Here is a 22,592-nt window from a genome sequence, read left to right as displayed (position 1 = left end):
GCCTACGTAATAATTGAAGCAACATTACAATATATATGAGCTTACTCATAACTGCTAAACCCCTGTGGAAGCAGACGTGCCGCGAAAACAGCGTCTTTAAACTGAATCAATCAAAAGCAAATTGCAAAAACAGAAATACAACTACACACATTTTAAAGTTTCTCCACGGTTGTTCACTGTCGACGCATGAGGCCTACAAACAACCTTTTTTTTTTAAAAAAAAAAAAGCCTGAATGCCTGGGGATGATGGATTGAGCTGAACGGGATAAGAGACTAAGAAGTCAGTATTGTGCAATTAGCTGAAGGCTCAGGAAGCGACGCAGTCAACATCTGTGGTTTAAACGTCCACAAATCTCTGTAACAAATGGGTCCAAGTGTGTAGTCAACCTACAGCGGTTGTCATCTTAATAAAGAGCAATGTTTTTTCTTCAGTTGGTTGCCTCTTGTGGACTGTGGGTAATTTATTTTGTATGCATTTGTCTGTGTGTGTGTGTGTGTGTGTATATGTGCTTGTTTTTCCCTATTTTTCTTTTTTTTTTATGTTTTTCCTTCCACCCCATTTTCCCCCAGATATACTCGCTTTAAAAGCTTCATAATAAAGCATAAAGTGATAAAGACCATATGTTTGTGAATGCTGAACTGTGTTTACAGATGTCTGATGTCATCCCAGAGGATACGCCTGCACCGAGGGGATACATGGGATTATTAAGGAGTAAATAACGCCCGGTAATAATTCACTCACAGTAATTGCTGTAGTGCAGTTTTCTCTCAGAGCAATTTCACAAAATATACGTCGAGATAATGTTCCTGAACAGTGGAAACACACATAGAACGGCTTTACATGTTCTGCATTAAGTTTGTGAAATGTTTCATTGTTTAAAAAAGTATTTGTTTTGTCACGTCGATATTTCATTATCAGCAGTTACGCATTTATTTATTTATTTATTTATTTATTCTTAAATCATTATTATCCTTTGTGGTCAAAGGGAACTTAAATTGGACTTCAGCTCAACACAACTGAACATCTCTTTTATTTGTTCTCTCTTTGTTACGACCCGCAAATAAATCTCTTTGCTTGGTGTTATTAGAATTACAGTAAAATGACAGTGAAAGATTCAGTAGATGGATTGTATTTACCCTACATATGCCGTGTTTCCACTAGCATAGCATTTTTAGTACCTGCTCTGGTGAGGTTCCAGTCGTAGGTACTATGTGTGACGTCGTCTGCCGGCCACTGATTGGTCAGAGTGCCGTGACAGGAAGAGACGTCCCACAAGAATCAAGCTGAACACTGCCGAAAACCAATCTAAACTGTGCCGTGCCGTGCCGTGCCGTGCAGAGGCGAGCTGGGACCAACCATAGTGGAAAAGGGCCAATAATGATTTTGGAGTGAGGATGAGCCCTGAAAACAATTAACAGTACACTTTTTTGCCATTCACCCATTCACACACATACAGCGCATTGATATGCAGCACTTTTTCTCCCATACACCGCATGGAGCAATTTGGGTTAAGGGTGAAGCCCAGAGAGGCTTCATTATTTTTCCTCAACACAAAACACATCGTAGCAAGTGCAAATATGTACAAGTTAATAAGTCATATTGTTTAATGTCACCAGAAAGTAGCAATTTTAATTATACTGTATGACAATAATAATAATATTGTCATATATATATATATATGTATGTATATATATATATATATATATATATATATATATATATATATATATATATATATATATATATATATATATATATATATATATATATACAAACAGCCTGTATTCATATAGCACTTTTCTAGTCTCTCAAAGCTGCTTTACATTACAGTTTCACTCAGTCACACCCATTCACTCAGAGGAGCAATCTGGGGTTAAGTGTTTCCCCAAGTATACATCAGCATGTAGACAAGTGGAGCCGGGAATTGAACCCACAACCTTCCAGTTGAAAGACAACTTGCTCTACCACTGATCTGCAAATGTGTGTATATGTTTGACAACTTAACAACTTAACTCATGCCTGTGGTATATTGACTGTATCTTAAGTAACATCCTGAAAAGAAATCCTTGCATTAAGTCTCCCACTGCCCATCTGTTGGTTTCTGGGAACGACTAAAACTATGAGGCCCGGGATCAGACTGCCAACCTTCCATCAAGAATGTGACTCACTGTACCCACTGAGCCACAGCTGCTCTCAAATACATACATGACATAGTGTATATAGTGAAAAGATTGAGATTTAAAAATCAGATTACAACACAAACAGACATATACAACCATCATACACAACAAATGGTGAGTCAACAGTTGTTTTATCACCACTTTCACACTTTTGTGTCACACTGTTAACAGTGAACCACATAAACCTTGGAAAACGAGAAACACACACTACCTGTTTGTGCTGTTTGCAAAGAGGAGCTGCACGATTCCACAAAGAGGAAATCCACAGTAACTCGATGCAAAATCAATTGTCGAGTTGACTGCCCTTGTTAAATCTAATCAAACCAACACAGAGGCCTTTAATAGTATAAGCGGAGCGGCCTCAGGTGGTCTTTAAGGCCCATGTTGTCTGTTCTGCTGCTTCTACACATGTGCCTTTCAGACCTAATGCAGTCAGCCGTCTGACTAAAGAGAGATTTGATTTCACCGGGCGAAGGCAGCTGAGGCTGGAGGTGAACTGTCGGGACGGACTGCAGAGTTTGAGCAGCAGGAGGAGGGAAGTCTCACAAACACTAAACACACAAACACACAAACACTAAACACACAAACACACAAACGTGGCCAGGCATCCACGGAGACACACACACTCAGACAGCATTTTACAGACAGTCAGTATCTTAACATTATGTTAGAAAGAAATGAATTATTGGATTAGCCCAACTAAAATTGGACTTAAAATACATGTAAACATGTTAGTTCAGCTGAAATTGTATTCAACTGTGATTGGGAGTCAAATTACTACTGCAGGTGTACATTCAGCCGGACTGAAGCTGGCTTCCCTTCCTACCCCTGAGGCTTTGACCTGGAAATAATGATATAAAGAAGCTGGAACACAAAGGATAAAGAAAAAACATGGCAAATATGTTCTAGGCCTGTACACTTGCGAGACTGACCGTGAGATCAGGATTATGCATTGAATATTTTTAACTAAGAAAACAAGTAACTGTAACTGATTTGCACCGGAAACCTGATTTTTATGTATGAGTATGTGCAAAAGTGTGACGACTTCCTGTCACTAATGTATTAAAACAGGTGTGGAAGTACATTAAAATGTGTATTTTATTATATAGGACTAACTAATACAATGAAAGACACTATAAAAAAACGTGAATTATACGTTATAAGAATGACAATTTGATGCCAGGCTTTTGCTGGAAACCCAAGTGGGACGACTTCCTGTTACCACTGTGGAATGACTACTAACACTAAAATAACATAAAAACTTGTATTTTATTGCATTCTATTGAGTTAACTAGTAGAATGAAAGATATCATTAAAAACTGTTTATTTTAAAAAATAAAAACTGCATATCATTAAGTGCAACAGCTAACGTTTGATAAAAGAAGAAGAAAAATGCTGAAGTCAGTGGCTCTTATTTTGAAAGGCTGCATGTGTCTGATTTTTGTATGAAGAAAAAAAGTCTGTTCAGTTGGTAACATGTAACAATCCTCTCGTGTATCTTATTTCATAAGAGCTACTAATAAATGAAAGAGAGGGCATTTCATTTTTTAAGAATGAGTTCTTACAAAAAAATTTTTTATAAGTAACTATAACCATAAGTTCATTTTATCTTTCTAAGAATAACTTGTATGTGTATTTATTTGATAGAAAAAAAAAAAGAAATATCATTATTTTATTCAAAATCCCTGAACTTGCTGTAAATTGTTTGGACATAGTTGGAAAAAGTCACACAAAGATGGACATTCAATAAACTGATTCCCCGCCAGTGTTTGTTTACTGGAACAAAGACATTAGTGCAATTAAACTGTGTTTTACTGAGCATTAACTGAGCATGGAAATGGTACTGACTGTTTGACCACACACACACACACACACACACACAACTCTGCGTTCCTACAAAGCATCGCGACAACAAACTAAGTGAAAGAATATGATGTTGCATCATCACAGCAGCGGCAGTGAGCATATTGAATCAATAACGGGAGACAGCGGAGACGGTGTGACTACTTAGAGGACACCGATGTTACTCAGAGGCTCAAACTGTCACGCGCAGAACAGACAACTGTAATTTATGTGTCTCTATGGGCTTCACTGTCCGAAACACAACCTTGAGAGGAAGAAGGAATCCAAACGAAAACAAAATAATATGAAACACGTGTTTAGGAGAAAGACACTAAAACATTATGAGAGAGACAGGAGACCAAAACCTGACTGGCAGAGTGTTGGCGTGTGGCTGCGGTGTGATGTGTGACGCACAGTGTGTGTACATGTGTCACAGTGATGGATATAGAATCAGAGAGGTGTCAAACCTGGTTCCAGGTCTGAGGAAAGAGCAGGTGCTTCCTTTGGTCCAGCCACAGTAAGGATCTCTGGAGGCGATGCAGCTCCTGCACAGACACAAAAACATCCATTTGCTCTTGATTGCAATTAAAAAAAAAATCACTCATACATTATAGATTATTAAAACGTCCTCAGTGCTTATCTTTCCTGCCTGGAATGTCCGTGTGGCTGTTTGCAGACATGCGATGAACGAGGTCTGGACATTTATTTCAAATTATTGCTGTACAGTATGTGTGAATGGGAATATTCGCATATGTAGTGCCAGACACTTGGCAGAACATTCCCTGTCAGCCCATTAGTCAAATATTATGCGGCAAATGTTCAAGTGAGTCCATGTTAGAGCACCGGAGAAAAAACCTCGCTATGAATGAGTGGACGAGTGTCTGAATCAAAGGCCGTGTATGAAAAATGGAAAAGTGAGCCTCGTCACAAAATACAAATGTGGCTAAAATAATAACTCAGTTTAAATGGAAGTCTGTGCATGGGATTTGAACCGGCAACCCTCCAGTTACAAGGGCAATTCCTTTCCTCTTGCTCTTGGGCTTGTAACCACAGGGTTGAAGTTAATGGTCTCAATCACCAGTCTCAAGTCTTCTTTAATATCACATGATGTCAATTTTTGTTTCCATTTAGAGAAAAACATGCGAGTGGACCAGGTGTGATTGACAGCTGGCAGGTGATATTTGTCTTTTGGTTTCTAACATGGACAATGTCCTGCTCTTGTGTTCCTTGTTGCAGATATGGGACTAATAACCCAAAAAAATGTACAGACGTGAATGAAAATCTTCCAAAAATGAGATTTAACCGTTTGGTTATAGGTGACATCTTAAGTGCAACAAGGACAGTCTATATGTTGTGTTGTTTTTTGTGATTTGACTGTGGCTTTGACAAAGACCAGTCGATTTCTTTTTAAGATGATTTAACCATCAGAATAATGGCTTTTAAAGAACATTGTACCTTTGTTTTTGTTTTTCTCTTTTGAGTGCCTCCATCACCTTCCTCTAAACCACCAATGGCTTTTATTTAAGTGCGGTTGAACATCGCGCTGGCCAAAACACTAAACCCTCAGCTTCACAAACCAGCGGGTGACATCACAGTTGGTTGACAAAAGTCTGGACTCAATTGTCGGTACATTTTCTGGAGTTCATATGTGAAACAGCTTGTGTGTCCTCTGTAAGACATGTTTTCTGAATTTGATTTTCAGGAGGCAACACTAAATGAGATGAAAAGTTAAATTCGATACGTTTTTAAGCACATATTTGTTTCTCCGTACGACAATGCGTCTCTAAAATCTCAAGATGTCCTTGACATCTGCAGCAAACAGGCTGTTTTTGTTGCTTTTGAAAATACTCATTCATTCACAACCACAAATCACGGTGAAAATGCGTGGTCATGTCTAACAAAATACAAATGTTCATTGTGAGGGATCACCAGTCGTAAATGGAAGGCATTGTATGCATGTACAAGCCTGTGGCATATTTGGAAGTAGTTTTCCACATGGGATTATTCAATGCTGACTAATAATACAGCGTGAGAACCTCAACAGTAGTTTACTGCAAAACATAAGACTTTAATGATGGGCCTAACAACCATTCACTCTCACACCTATGGTCAATTTAGAGCAGGGGTGTCAAACTCATTTTTGTTCAGGGGCCACATACAGCACAATTTGATCTCAAGGGGGCCGGACCAGTAAAAATAGTAAACTAATAGCATAATAACTTATGAACAACAAGAACCCCTTTGTTTTTTCTCCTTTGTTTTACATTTAATGAAGGATAATTTTACAAAACATGAAATTTCTTGAGAAATATAAGTGCAATTTCAACAATATCATGCCTAAATTTACTAAATCTACTATACTTTACTAAGGCACAAACATTTAGTCACGGGTATCTGGAGCATTTGACATTACGTTTAGGTTAGTGTGAAATTTTAACAAATTCATCTTGCGGGCCGGATTGGACCCTCTGGCGGGCCGGTTCTGTCCCCCGGGCCGTATGTTTGACACCCCTGATTTAGAGTGTCCAATTTGACCTAATCCCCATTTTGCATGTTTTTCGACTGTGGGAGGAACCCGGAGAACCCGGAGAAAACCCACCATGCAGAAAGACCCTTGTTCTGACTAGGTTGTGAACCCAGATCTTCTCGCTGCAAAGGCAAGAGTGCTGACCACTACACGAACCACGTGGCCCCAGAGCTTTCACTGGAAGATGTTCAATCATTTAAGTCGTATCTGAGTGTGTGAGCCGATCTCAGTAAGACAAGAGGGTTTTGAACTGAGTGAGTGAATGTGTGTCTCACCTGGTTCAGTGCACGTGAATTTAATTAAATACCAACGCGCCACAACCACAGACATCACACATTACCCCCACATATAACGCTGCGTTTCCCAGCATCAGCACCCTTCACCAGCTGATTCCCGAAGCTCCGTGTGGACGATGGAGGTTCAGAGTTTACTGCCAGTGTGACCTTCTTCTTTGAACTGAGTATCAAAGGGCACGTTGAAAGAGCTCACTGCTTTCCAAAAAAAAAGTGATAGTAAATAATATATTTGACGCTGCACGTGAACCGCCCCTTAAATATATAAGAAGGAGCTTGTCTGACTGAAATGCCCTTTAAAGTTTAGTTTCATTTCTACGTTTTTATTATTTCTAATTGAGTTTTTTTCCAATTGGTTGTTCATTTCCATTTTATTCTAACATTTTTAAAGGTGCACATTTCTTGTGTTAAGCCTGTTGTGTTTCCACAGAGCCCCCCCTAGGGTCAGGGTGGGACCTTTTTTTTTAGAGCAAACGTCATTCTCTCACAAAACTTTTGTGTTCCCTCACAGTAATTGTTGTGTTCCTTCTCACCCCGTGCCTCAGGTGGCCCTGCCTCACCGTGCATGACACTTGTTCCCTGTGAAACCTCCCTGGAGCTCTGCAGCCTCCTGCCCCAGACCAGCACTCATATTCCAGCCAGAGCTCCGTGGCGCCCCGGTGTGTTAGGAGCGACGAGCCACGGAGCTCCAGCTGTAGTATGAGTGAGTGAGGGAGAAAAGGTTGACTCGGATATGGGACCACAGAGATCTGGGGAGATTTCCTGAGGAGCAAAGGTTTGCTCTAAAAATGTTCATCCCTGCACCTCAGGGGCTCTGTGTGTTTCCACACAAATAAAGTTTTACTTTGCTTCTTCTTTGATCATCTAATACCTACTGGACGAGGTATGGAAATAAAAAGCTCTAAAGATGATTTTAACATTTTGATTATACATTAAAGCTGACCGTGAAGAAAACATATCTACACCAGGAACAACTAGCTCATGATTTAATGTAGCAGATTATCGTCCATCCATTCCAGATTATCATACTTATGTATAACTGTTTTTGACAGAATCTGTATTATACTGTCAGGTTATTGTTATTATTAATGTATGGAGAAAAATACTGTCAGCGCTAATAATACAGCTTTACTTTTGTGTATTAAACAGATTTTATGAAAGTTTATTGCGTTTTGAGTCATTTCAGTATCACACAGCAGTGAGCAGATTATCACCTTGCTCAAGGGCAAAATGTCGGTTGCTATTATTATTATCATTGCAAGAAAATTCAAGTCAGCTACAGAGCAGCGCATCACGAGCTGGCAGGGCTTCAAGGACATTTGCTCGATGCTAAATAGTCACCCTGTTTCTTATTATGCTGCCCTGCTGTGTCCGGGCTTGGACGGAATTTGGTGAAGACTTACTTCATGCACCGGGAGTAGAGCTGACACCGAGCCACCGGCACTCTGACCACACAGGAGGGGAAGGTGAGGAGGAGAGTGTGGCTTATCTGGTCCAGAGTCAGAGACAGCAGCTGCCTGGCCTGAGGAGAATCCTCAGCACACCTGCAACACACACACACACACACAAAGAAAAAGAAAAGAAAAATGCATTAGGAAATTTCAATTACCAGCACATGAACCTGCACATTAAATGTCCGACCTCAAGATAAAAGGAAAATCCTTAATGTGAAACACCGAAGCAAACATTAACAGCTCTATAAATAAAACTATAATAATAAAAGTGAAAGTGAGGACAGCTCATGTTATTGTGTGAACCCAAATATGCATTATGCTGAATGTAGCAGCTGGTCATCAAAATAAAAAGAGCGGAAAAAGCAGCTTCCAGGAGCTGAATCACATCTAATTGGCACTTAGAGCTACAGCAGCCAACAACAACCTGTGCTGGATTTATACCTTTTTATGCACGTGTACACTCACGCATGGGTTGTATCTGCATGGTTTTATGGTAATAACACCGCGACTGCGCCCACAGTCATTAAGATTCATCTATCATCCTGCTACAGGGCCAATCGCAGGATTGTAGGACAGGATGTAGAGAAATAGGAGCAAACTAGACAATCAGTCAATGTGCAGTGAAGTTACAGGTCACTTTCTCTTCCTTTGGTTGAGGGTTAAAATTCGCCAACGTTCTGATGGTTACAGTGGCCACGCCTCTTTGAATCTGCAAGACCTTTTCCTAACTTTTTATCCGATCAAATTCCACGTGTATGCAATTGATGTATTAATAGCCAGTGTCACAACACAACTCTTTTTCGAATGGTTAAATCTCATTTCATGTCACAGCAGCACCAGTAGGGCTTTGACTCACAGTCTCATTTCTCTTTTCCTCCGTTTTCTCCTTTTTTTTTGCCTCTTTCACACTCAAATTAGCAGGTGTAGTTGGGATTTGTTGAACCTGTGTAAACCAGCTTAATGAGGCAATTAACACCATTCCCACTGCCAGTGGTCGTTCTGCCCCGTGGAGTTTTTTCTTTCGACCTTTTTCTTTTTTTACCCACTTGTGAAACGTGACGTCACAAATGCGCTGGAAACAAAACAAGTTGGAGAAGTGACAAATCAAGCACTGTCCCCGTGTTTTAAAAAGTAAGACTTTTGTGGCTAATGAAAGATGAACGTGCATCTTGGTGTTGTACCAGAAACCATGCAGCAATGACAAAGCTACAAAGAAATGACACAGATAAAGAAGACATTAGCACGTTAACCTGGGACTTGGTGAGTGAATACAGATTAAACATGTTCAAATCCAGGATTAAACAAGTTTTTGACCAGTGGGATTGGTGCATCTCAGTGTGTAGTTGAATACCGGGCTCATCCGATGTCACGTAGTCACATGAGATGCATCCAGGACACATGGTGAGATCACTGAGTGCCTATTAGTGTTGCAGCACTTTCAGGTCATTTCCGTGTCCACTATGGCACACCAGTCGTAATCCAGTCATTCTGAATGTGCTGACCTTCTCGAGAAGGACAGAGTCGACATATTCTGTGGTGGCTTATACAACTTTGCTTTGTCAGTGTATGTGAGGTGAGGTTGTGGGGCCCTCAGAGCATAAAAGGACAAAATGAAAAGAAGACGCTGATGTGGCTGTGCACTGTGTCTGTGTCCTGATTAGCTGGACTGTCACTGACCTCCTGGTGGGCTCACCATGCACATTACATTATCCCTCACTCTCTGGCTCCAGGCGCCATCAGCTCATTCATCACACAGTTCCCCTCATTTCATTTGCCTTTACTATCCCTCATTGCTTCATGTGTCTGAAGCAGAACAAATAAACTGGGACGCCGATTGTTGAGCGCTGCATGGGTGGGAATGGGAAAAGTTTACGAAATAAGCAGTGGGACAGTGCAAATGGATTGGACTGCATGTGTGCTTCCTGCAGGGAAATAAAGGCATATATATCACGGAGGACAATTACTGACTTGGAAGCATGTATTACTTTAAAAATGATTGTAATTAGCGTTGGTGACAGATCAGCAGTGAACTCTAGCAGCCTGCAGCGTCCTCCCATGTGACACTGTGCATCTTAAAGAACAAACGCATAAAAAAAGGATTTCTGATTCACTCGATCCAGATATTAAATGTGATTCTGCTTCAGACAAAAGATAGAAGGTCACATTTCCTGTCAGTGTAGTTTTGGATAAGATTAAGGATGATGTGATTTTATCATCATTTTATTACATTGTGATGTTTTTGCCCCATTAATAGTGTGTCGCCACCTCATTAAAAGATAACCAGATTTGATCATGAACATTAGCCCTGTAATCTGTTGCCTTTTGTCCTTCTACTCATATTTGTATTCTCGCTCTGGGTTTGCATCTTCTCAGCTCTGTTGTGTGTATTTCTCTGGAAACCAAATCTCCACAGAGTGTAAAAAAAATGTGTATTTCTTCCCACATTTCTATCCTCTCAATTTTCTTCCAAAGATCACTCACGGTGCACAAATCAATGCCACATATCATTTTACGCTTTAAAGGCCACTGCTGCTCTGTGTCTTTGCAACTCTGGCTAAAAACCGTTTTAAAGGGAATAAGATGTAAGGGCTAATGTAGCTTTACATAAAGAACAAACAGACATGTTGAACTTTGCCCTCATGTAAGTGGAAAATGACATCGTTCAGCATCACTTTCCTCTCGTGGAGCAAATCAATGTCTGTGAAAACTCAGTTCCTCCTTAATTTCTCCTTGTTGTCTAGACAGAGTCTGCAAATCCTCATAGTTTCAAGGCATTTTTGACACTACTTTGAAATGTGCCTTAACACATATGGAAAGCTAAACGTGCACTGTGGTGTTTGGAAAGGCAAGGCATCGGGGAGCTCAACAGGGTTGTGACTTGCCCTTGTTATCCAAAGGTTTGAAACAGACTGTCGAGGTGATGCAGGATGCTAATTGTAAATTTCACGTGGCTTCTGAAACGACGTGCCAAGCCAGTAATGCGGTGTCACGGTGAGTGTGAGGAGCCGGTTCATGCTGCCCGCGGCCCTCATTTTCAGGTTTCTCTGCGTCATTGGCAGCTGCAACAAACTGTTTAGTAGAACTTCTATTAGCGCTGACATGCTTACCTATCGGGGTTGAATCCCTCCAGTTCCTCCAGGAAGATGTTGCTGTTGGTGACCGTGTTGTCCTGGTTGGGCATGATCAAGAACTTGAGGATGGTTCCTCTGCTCGAGCCGAGGAACAAGACGGTTCGGTTTCTGGAAGGCCCGGCTTCTGTATCCACCACAATCTTATTCAGCTGGTACCTGCGCAGCAGAGCACATGATCGGGTTATTATGATTTAAGAGGTGAATGACTGATTGGCTTCAGTATATAACAAGGACTGGTGTGAATTTCAATCATAATCTGCCATTTTCCTCTTGAGTCACGGCAAAATGAAATGAATTCTGCAGAGAAAAAGATTGTTCATCAAATCTGCAAAACAAAGCAATTACAGCAGACTTTCAGTCATTAGTAATATCTGCTACTTGGCGAACAATAGCAGTGTTGCTGAACGACACACAGTCCTGTGTGTATGAGTCAATAGATGAGAATAGGAGCCACGTCGTGCCGGGTGTTTAATATTCCACATACATGCACTCCCATAATCCCCTGGTGGTTGGTTGGCAGCTGGACTCCATACAGTGGATTAGAGAGAGAGGGAGCGAGGTAGAGAGAGGAATGCAAGCATTTATGTGAGACTTCATGTGCTACAGCTGCTTCCTGTCACCACAGGCTACGACACCGTCTCTGACAGACGGCGTTAACAGCTTGAAGAGGCAGATCATGTGTGTTTGAGTACATACACGCATCTGTGTGTGCTTGCAATACGCCGTAAATCATTGTACACAAATTCAGCAACTTGTCATTTGAGTGGTTTCCAAATTATGATGATAAGAAATATAATTTAAAGCAGAACTACGCAGGGTTGTTACCCTCACTTAACAGCGTTGGGGTCGTTGGTTAAATGGCTTGTTAGGAGGAGACTGGGGGCTGTCTCCACTCCCCCTACTGGCTGTTAGTGGGAAAACCAGCCTTGGACGACCAGGGCTCGCCAAGTCTGGGGTCTTACAAGAAACATGAATTGTTTCATGGTATTACACTCACGACTCTTAGCCAGGTACCGGCTATAACATGAAGCCGGCGAACATTAAACAGAGAAAACTGTTGTCAGGGGGAAGCGAGGAAGAGGGAACAATGGTCTGTCCCCTGAGTGAGGGGCCACACACGAGTAAACATTGGACTGGATTTTCGAATGGCTCGAGTTGAAAAACACAGAAGCATGCAAAACTGATGCCAACCGGCATGGACATGGCTCCACGGCTTGTGTTTGCTGGCTGCATAGAAGAGAAAAGCACATGGACATGAAAGGGGAAGGTGGGGGATGCATACTCCCAAACTGTAGGGGGAGCTCTACAACAAAAAAGCTTGCAAAATTCCACCACTTTCAAGATGAAATATACAATCATATGGATTTCACTTATCATACGAATGTAATAATATGTAATAGAAAAAACCGCCTCCTTAAAGACTTGTCCCCTGTGAGTCTGTCCAGAGTGATCGATCACATGTGATGTGTCTTTGAGGATGCACGTAAACACATTGCGTAGCTGCATGAGACGCGAGAACCTGCCCCCTAGAACCCGACATTATTCTGAATTTTTCTTTGTCTGGTTTCCTGTTTTATTTTGTAGTATTTCCTTGTGTGCACATTGTTTAGTTTTCCTGCCTCTTGATTGTCCTCCTGCCCTGATGTGTTTCATCTGTGTCTTATTAGCTTCACCTGTGTTTGATTATCCCCGCCTCCCAAGTGTGTTTATGTATGAAGTCCCTTTGCTCCTCAGTGTCTTTGTTGCTTCATTTGTTTCACTTCAGTTTGTTGATGTGGTTTTCATGTGTTCCTGGTCCCTGTGTTTCGAGGTATTTCTCTGTTTTAGTTTTACTTTACACCGTCCACTCCTGCTTTGTTTGCTGTGCTTTAGATTATTATTTTTTTTTGTCTTTTTAATTTTTTTTGTTACTCAATCTTTGTAAAACACGACACAGGGGGGATTATTATGGCTCAACAACAGCTCTAAAGGCAACTATCTGAATCCTCCTGCTTCTGCCATGGCTCAAAAAAACAATACACCGAAAACCACAATTTAGGAACGTGTCATCGAAAATGTTCCTCCGAGTGCTGGACAGAGTTCAGTCTCACCTGACCATGGTTCTGACTATCCACGGTCTTTGTCCAAGAGAGGGGACGGCTTCATCCATCAGCGGATGGGTCTTGACGAAGTTGAGCATGTCATCGGGGAAAGCGTTGGACGAATTAAACCTGGATCCTTGAACAGCGCAGCCACCGGGTCTGGGAAGTTTTCATAGAAGATCATTAGATAATCCAAACCTAGATCATTAGATAATCCAAACCTAGATCATTAGATAATCCAAACCTAGATCATTAGATAATCCAAACCTCTCAATGACTTCATTGACGATCAATACTAATATAAGTATGTAATAATAATGAGACATTCACACAGGTGATTTTCATCAATAGACCGATGAATGATTTGATTGAGTCCAAAACATTATATGTGAAATATTTAGAAATCAGTGGTAATTTGGTTTAGAGGTTTAGATTCCACCAGATTCACAGAGATGGAATAGGTGACACTTGTGTTATTGCTTCTTTTATTTTCCATGATACAGTTTGAGCACTACTCAGCTCTACTCTGGTTCGGTATCGGTTAAGTCGTTTTCCATTACCTCTTAGTACAATGCCAACGAGGGCGGGGTCTCTATAGCACTGCTGTGCGAATCTGCCGTGACGTCACACAAACACAAACTACAGTGACTTGTAACGTAATCAAAAACGAATCAGTTGATTAAAAAGATTTGCTCACAGAATCGTTCAGTACTAACTGTATTTTCCTGGATTTTTAAGACTTTTTAACTGATCTACAGTTCGGCATTGTTTGGTCCGGTTTGATTCCCGTGTCCGACGTCACGTTCATGACTCTTCCAGTGACGACACTCTGACCAATCAGTGGCCGGCAGTCTGTTGATGTCACATTTTAGTATCGGCTCAGATCACGCGGAACCTCACCAGAGCTGGTACTGAAAAAGTACCAGGTTCATGAGTCGAGTCCAGTCCATTAGTGCTAGAACTGTATGTTGGAAAATTAGACTCTGTCCTGTTTCAAGTTTCTTTACATAATCTCTAGCCAGATTTCCCCAGAGATGAAAGATGCAGAAGTCTATGACTCTCTCAGATTAACTGATTGAGATTATGAATGAAAGGTTATTATGAAAGTATTCATCTGCATGCACTGTTTTTATTTGTGTGTGAACTCTCAACCTCAAACATGAAAATCCTAGCTCTAACTTTCTGAAAGTTCTTCCTGCTGCTGCTGTTCTCGCCACACAACCTGAGCACAGGTGCACACAATGATTACAGCCATCTGCACCTTGGCTTTGGGATGACTTCATCTGGTACAGGCGTCCAAATTGACTCGGGTGATTTCTGCTCCTTGAACCGCCCATCAAACACGGACGCCAGCTGCTCCATGTCAAAGGCACACACCGCCGAACCTGGGATACTAGAGAGAGAGGTGAGACAGAGAGAGAGAGGGGTGAGACAGAGGTAGATTGACAGCTGATTGATTAGAAAATTGTCGCGGGTATGAAATGACTATCAGCCCTTTGTTGTGTTGACTTAACCTTCAGACAGGAAACAGAAAAGATAAGCGACAGAAAAAGAAAAGATAACAAAGAGAACACCTTTTCTGAAAAACAGACTAAAGCAAAAAATATAGAAAATCAATTGTGAGTGAGAGAAAAGGACAGACACCCAATGAAGATGACACATTAGATTTGGACAGTTTCGAATTTGACATTTAATGTTTGAACACAAAGGAAATTGTTATGAAGACGGAGAGAAATTCAAGAAGAAAAAGGACGCCGTCAACGCCGCGGGTGTGCAGCAGATACAATCACTGGCCTATCAAAAAAGGTCTCGGCTCCAATCTTTGGACAATTAGACCAAACAGGAAATGAGTCACTAAATATCTTTGCCTTTTTCACAAAAGAAAGGAAAGAGTTTTAAGGGAAATTAAGCCATCAGCATGTTCCAGTGAAAAGCCCAGAGCACGGAGGAGGACGCTTAACTCTGTGTGACCTCTGTGACGGGAACAGAGCATCACCACAGCCCACACACACACACACACACACACACACACACAACCATCAAACAGAGACACAGTCATACAACATTGTTGTTTAAGTGTTTGCAAATGTGTTCTTATTCTGCCTGTTCAGGGTGATATGGGTTGGATTCCTGTGTGAATAAACCCATCCACCCACCCACCCATTGACTACTGCTTTGTCCTCCACGTGAGGGTCGTGGAGCTGCTGGTGCCAATCCCAAACAAGCATTCACTCTCATACTCACACATACAGGCAATTTAGAGTGTTCCATGTACAGGACATCAGAGAACCTGGAGAAAACCCACGCACAGCAGAGGAGAGAGGAAGGGGAGTTTGCATTCAGGATCTTTTGGCTGCAATGCAACAGCGGTAACCACTAATCCACCGTGTGGCCCCAAATTATAGGACTCATTTTATTAACATGACAGTAAACAGGATGATGGAGAGGATTTTTCTCTGAGTAAATCACAAACATTCCTCACAGACTAAAAAGACTAAAGGCTATTTTTGAGGACGCTGATTTACTTGCAATCATTTATCACGCAGCATGAATACAAGTTACTGTCTCAAAAAGACATTTTGTTCAGACCACAGTTGTGAACATATATTTAAATCACGCATAATTAGTGTGATAAAACATTACGTGAGAGCAAACTTATCAAGAAGAACCCTGGAGGTTGGCAGATTTAAAAATGTTCTGCAAGAATACAGCGCGCGCGTGTGTGTGTGTGTGTGTGTGTGTGAAATTAAGAATGAGTCACATTTCATTCTGTATTGTCCTCGTTGTGATGAATCAAAAATACCAGTATTGAATGAATGTCTTTTCAAAATCCAGAAATGTTATTGTGCATAAGGTTTATGTGTAATATAAGTTCTATTCTGTCATGCTGGTCTGTATCTTGACATAATTGTGTCCTGTGGGCTGGGAATATTATTGAAAACAAAAATCAATCAACGATACAAAGTTACATCACCTACACTTGGAGTTATCGTGGCGACAGAAACAAAGCACAACTCAGACTGGAATAAAGAGAGCAGTGTCAGGATGAGATAAGGAATGAGTTGCAGAGTAAAACAGCTTCCTGCTCTGAGACTCAACTCCCTGCTCTGAATGTGTCCATGTCAATGACTAATGGTGTTTGGAGTTTGAGAGTTAGTGACTAAGTGCTAACATCTCTTAAAAAAAAACACCCTGAGAGACAACTGCAGCCTCTTGCTTCATGAATCCCACACACAGCACATATCTTCTCCTTTCTCCTTCACATTAAATCAAATGCGTCCGACTGGTGATTTGAGGGTCTGCGGCCGCACGATTATGGAACGAGCCGAGGACTGTTTCTCCTGGGTAACCCTCCTTGAAAGCCTTTTTGTTTGTTTGGGATGGCGAGTGCCTGAAGCATTTCACTCGCAGCAGGGAGTTGTTCTCGCTCCGATGTGCCATTTGATCGGGTCACGCCACCTCCGTCAGTACTTATCGTTCATAGGCAGGGATGTGACTCTGAGCTGGAGGCGGCTCTGTGGACGATACACCGTGTCTAAAGGCCACAGGCACCAGATGTTGAGTGTGACGTGTGTTCCAGTTTTCTTCCACTACCTTTTTCTCACCCCTTAACTCCCATGTTCTCTCCTGCCACATGCAGCGCTCTGTGTCAAACAGAAGTAAGACAAAACACCTCGGGCTGTTTTTCCACTTCTTCCACTTCTTCTGTGATTGTTTCTCCCACTTTACTGTCCATTTGCGTTGTTTTCCTTCGCTAGTATTTAATTCTCAATTATCTTCATGGACATCTTCCACACAGAGCCAGTGCACTGCAGCAAATGGATTTTTACACAAACAGGGCGACGTGCTTTTTCACGGCTTTCATTTAGAAACGGGCAAACATTTTTGTTTGTTTATTCATTTGTGAATACAACAAATGTCGTATTCTAAGTCTCTCAGCTTCACACGACTCTTTGTATTTATCAGTACAGCGGTGCTGTACGTAACAACAACAACAACAACAACAACAACAACAACAACAACAACAACGCACTAGTAAACTGAGACGGCTGCAAACAGGTTGCAGTATGACTGAAACATAAAGAAAAAACACCACACAATGTTTCAGAATCCTCAAATATGCTAAAAAAAAACGAACAAAAACCAGACAGTTCAGCAGATTAATGAGATAAAACCTCTCTGCCCGCCCCTGCGCTGCTGCTGCTGTATACAAACCAACACTCCCTCAGCCAGGTCTGATAGTATTGCTTGAGAGAGCCTGTTCTCAGATGAAGGACACAGCATATGAATAATGTTAATAATGTTACCTCGTCTCTCCAAACAGACAAAAGAATATGAACATAAACAATAAAAATCAACATGAATAGATGTAGATGTATTTTATAATATATATATATATACACATACAGTATATATGTATATATATATGAGTACATATACATGTACATATATATTATATAAAATATATATATTTATATAATATATATGTGTACATATATTATAAACATATATAGATATATTTTATAATATATACACATACAGTATATATGTATATATATATGAGTACATATACATGTACATATATATTATATAAAATATATATATTTTTTATATATATGTGGGTTTGGACAGTCTAAATTGAATGTAGGTGTACATGGTGCATTGTTGGCTTAATATATATATATATATATATATACTGTGTGTATACAGTATACTGTGTGTGTGTTTCTGTTGGACAGTTTATCTCCATTGTCAATGACATGATATATATGAAATAATGATCATTATTTGGGATTACATAATGGTTGTTGTTTATGTTTTAACTTTCACTTTGTTCTCGCACGTTTGCTCCTCTGTAACTCAAACCCAGCTTAAGTATAATTAAAGTGATCAGCAGCTGATTAAGCGCGTGTGATTTGTTGTTTGACTTTATTGCTGTAAGTAGTCGGTGGAGGAGGAAAGTCCATTGACTCTGAAACCTCTGTTTATTCTCTAATTTAGCTCGTTCCTCTTCATCTCTTTGTCCATCACCTTTCACTTTCTCCCCTCGGCGGAGTTTGAGTGACAGGACGTCCAGGCCAGATTCATAGGGAGTCCGTTTGAGAGCGTGTGGAGGCTTAACTACCTCCTCACTACTTAACAAGCTCACTGATGGCTTAGATGAACTCTGGACTCACAGATACGCAGAACCTCTGACGAGCAGATGAGGAAGAGGAGGGTTGGGTAATCAGGGGGAGAAAGAATCTCAGGCCTTTTACTAGAGGAAACAAATGTACCACATGCTCATGAGTATGATTTAACCACATGGGGCCATTATTATTTTATTTCTAAATTAAAGGTTAGATTATTTGCATATTAAATCTCAGGTTTTGGACCATTTCATTTCTTTTCTCGTATATATCTTCATCATCTGAAAGGTTTTCCGTCTTCACGGCTTCACTGAAGAGAAACTTTTGCGGACGACATCTCTCTGGACTAAACTCATGACCTTCAGGCCCATTAATACATAATTCACTTTTCTGCCGCACAGCAGCAACGCTTCACTGGCATTTGTTAAGTAACACTTTGACATTTTTGGAAAATACTCTTGGCCAGAGTTCAATTAGAAGATCACGAAATACCCTCATGTCGTAGTCAGTGGCGAATATGAAGCTCGAATCAGCTTAGCCTCATAAACTAAAAAAGGGAGAATGTCTGGCTGAAGCATCTCACCAATTAACACGTCTCACTCCTTTATAAAGGTGTAAAAGTGACACGGTAATGTAAGAGCACGATCAAAGTGAAGCATTTGGAGAGAAGCTTTCTTTTCCAGTTTTTAGGGATGATGAGTGATAGAAATGACATAAACATGTACTTCACTTACAGTTTACGTCATATAAAACCACATAATCCTAATTTTAAAACCTATTTTGCTTGAAGTTATACACAGTTCACAGTTCTTTAGGTTCTAATACTGTTTATATGTGGCACTTATTGATTTAGTTCTGATAAAACTTACATCAAAAAATAAGGTACTGACATTTGACTCATTTCTTTTTTAGCATAAAATATTAACATATTTTAAATTAGGCTTCAGATTCCAGACCCCTTCAGCTTCTGCCCTTTATCTTCAGCTTCACTTTTTATTTTCGCTCTCATCTGCTCTCCTCCAGCCTCGTCTGTATATTTGAATCCCATTGACCCAGTTTTTTTTATTCCGATTCTTTGACCTTTCACATCGACTCCCCGTTGGTTTCCTCTTCTCTCTGTAATCTCTAACCCTCGTCCGCGTGGAGCAGCTGAAACTTCTGCAGCAACTCTTGTGACATCGCTCAGTTGTGGGTTCATTTTGATAACATGTCACTTATGTCATTAACAAAACGTGTGTTCCTGGGTTCTAGTCCCAGCAGAAGGATCCTGTATCTGTTGCATCTTCCTCTGTCCCACACGTAACCAGTTCTCCTCTTGTTCCTTGTCCTCCTCGGATTTTCCTCCTGCCGTCTGACCCTGTCACATGGGATTCTTTACGGCCAAAAACAAACCTGGCCTCCTGCTCTCAGGACGCACTACATTTGCTTTACTCCACATGGGATGTTTTCCTTGCATTCCTGCACAAGTCCATTAAGCATAACGAGCCCACGTCACTCTACTCCACCAGCAGTGGATGCTTTCAGCTGCCGTGGATAAAAACGACGGGAATTGCTTGTTTTCAATAACAGCGCCGCTCTCCTTTTCAACGTATACTTAAACGTGTAAATACGTATGGACTCCTCAACGTCTTGAGCATCAGGACTGCACTCAGATGCTCGGTAGGAAATCCAAGCTGGTCTTTCATTCCTCTTCTCAAGGAAGGGCCTGGGGCTTTTGAGGTGGATGCACAAAGAAAACTGGCAACTGGGGTTGATTTTCGCCCGTGAAAAACAGCAATTCAAGAATCCCGCAAATGCAAGACTTAAGTGTGTGGCTGTAAAATTATCCCTGAGGTATGTGAGCACAGGGAGAGACCGGTAACCTCAGACAGTTGCCCCCCCCAAGTACCACAAGAGAGATTCTCGGCAATGACTCCGCCCTGTCATTCTCATACTGCAGTTCCATACCTGCAGCACGGGGCCAAGTGTCAGGGAACAGTGTCGCTGTCCCTCCACTCACAGGTCCTGTCTCACGCTGTTTTCATCGCATGCTGCCAGCCAAAGCAATTTGTCTGGCAAGCACTTAGCCGGTGTGGCACAGTGGGCCACATGCGGCCAGCGGGAGATTTGCAGCTCACGTCACACATTCTCTCCTTCTCTTTGTGTTCTCATTCCTCCGTCATTTGTGTCCCGACGTATCCATCTGAACCCCATCACAGTTATTTAAAATAAGAGCCAGTAGCAGGTGTGTGTGTGTGTGTGTGTGTGTACAAATACCGCTCCTGTGTGGCATGCTGTGTAAACACTGTTATCTGGGAGCCATTGTAAGTGTGTTTTTACACGTGTGTGTGTGTGTGTGTGTGTGTGTGTGTGTGTGTGTGTGTGTGTGTGCAGCATCCATGTCTCTCCGCAGGCAGTGGCCTCTTCCTGCAGCGTAGCCTTTCCAAACACGTAGATAAGATGCAGCTGATGAAACACTTTTAAATCTCGGAGAGCGAGGGATGCACGTGTTGTCCATTATTGACTCCCCCTGTCCTTGAGTCTCTCATCTGTCTCTCCCCCTCCCGTCCGCCATCGCTTCCTTTATTCTCCTCCGTGTCTTCTCTCCTTTTACCTTCACTCGCTGTCTCTGTTTTTATCTTCTCCTGTTTCTCTCCTGTCTCTTGCTGGGTGGTCAGAAGCTGCTTTGAGACACAGTCCTGCAACTGATAAAGCATGATACTCTTCTTTTTTTTAATCCTTTTTTATCTTTTATTCCTGCAGGATCAACTGGCAGGTGATAGTTACTGCTGGCTGCAATTAAAGGAACAACTGCATTGATTCTAGACCAGAGTCAAATAACAGACAGTAGACAGCTATAATTTGCTTGCACTACCAGACACACTCAGTCGTATCAGGACCATTAACGTGGCGTAAGATGAGTGGGGCCATCACAGCAAAGTATACTCAATTGTTTTCTATGAATTGAGGCACTTAGGCTTGGATGTGATGTTGCATTGCTTTATTTTAATCCACAGAGTATCTGAATCGGATTTTCTCTGTGCAGCTCGGGAGTGACATGAAGCACGGCCCTTTATTTACCCAACTGAATCTTCTTTTTAATGTTGGCAAAAACAAATGAATACTTTCTCCACTGAGGGATGATATTAGTCTGATACTGGAAAAAAAGGAAAAATCTGGTATGAACGTAAAGCGTAAACACAAGGTCAGTTTCAAAATACCAGATCATTCAATATTAAGAATGGGAACATTCTAAAAAATGATCCAGCTCTACCTATAAATGCTTCAATAAGCATCGGTAACATGCTGTAAAGTTATGTCATGTGACCCATGATAATAAAGTGTTAAAAGAGGTAAAAGTATCTGGCTAATGTCGGTTGGAATACAAGGTTGTGTGGTATCAGTATAACAGGACAGAGAAAGAAAGTGTCCAGCCATGGTGATGTCATCGATGTCATGGTTCGTGAAGGCAATGTTTGAGTGACGTGATGCTGGGGAAGAACCGAGGAGTGGATCTTACCAATGATTGATTCTAAACGGGATTATAATTTACAAAATGGACATCATGGCAAATTGTAGAATACTTTACAATAAGAGATTGAAACTTTTCATGTGCAGTCTATGTTACCTTCAAAGATGGACCTGCTTACTCGTGTTTGTTTGCACTTGATAAGAGGAAATGAAATCACTTTGGGAAAAAGTAGGTTAACATGTGAAAAACTTTACCGGCTGGAGCATTAAAAGCTTTCATGTAAGAGAATCAGAAGAACATTACTATCAATGAAAACCTCTTCAAATGTTTTATACCTTGGTCTTTCTGCTTCTCGTTATTATAACATCTGGTTTGCCATTGTGTTGCTGGCTCCACAAATACCCTCATTCTCCAATAACCTGCCGTCTCCCCTCCTCTCTGCTCCTCTCACCTTTCTTCAATTTCATTTTGTCTTTCAGCAAATCACCCTTTTGTCCTCGATG

At 41.2% G+C, this 22,592-nt stretch overlaps 1 protein-coding gene across 1 annotated transcript in view; it reads right to left on the bottom strand.

The window, feature by feature from the left end:
• Positions 1–22,592, bottom strand: part of sema6bb (sema domain, transmembrane domain (TM), and cytoplasmic domain, (semaphorin) 6Bb) — a 168,712-nt gene that overhangs the window by 38,826 nt on the left and 107,294 nt on the right. Inside the window, exons 11-15 of the mRNA XM_044043999.1 lie at positions 14,771–14,902; positions 13,519–13,668; positions 11,405–11,584; positions 8,247–8,387; positions 4,491–4,568 (exon numbers count right to left, since the gene is read on the bottom strand). Of these exons, the coding sequence (XP_043899934.1) occupies positions 4,491–4,568; positions 8,247–8,387; positions 11,405–11,584; positions 13,519–13,668; positions 14,771–14,902 (681 nt within the window). The remainder of the gene's footprint in view (positions 1–4,490; positions 4,569–8,246; positions 8,388–11,404; positions 11,585–13,518; positions 13,669–14,770; positions 14,903–22,592) is intronic.

Source organism: Solea senegalensis, linkage group LG14, assembly GCF_019176455.1.
Source record: "Solea senegalensis isolate Sse05_10M linkage group LG14, IFAPA_SoseM_1, whole genome shotgun sequence".
Lineage (NCBI taxonomy): Eukaryota > Metazoa > Chordata > Actinopteri > Pleuronectiformes > Soleidae > Solea > Solea senegalensis.
This window is presented reverse-complemented; position numbering and strand designations above follow the sequence as displayed.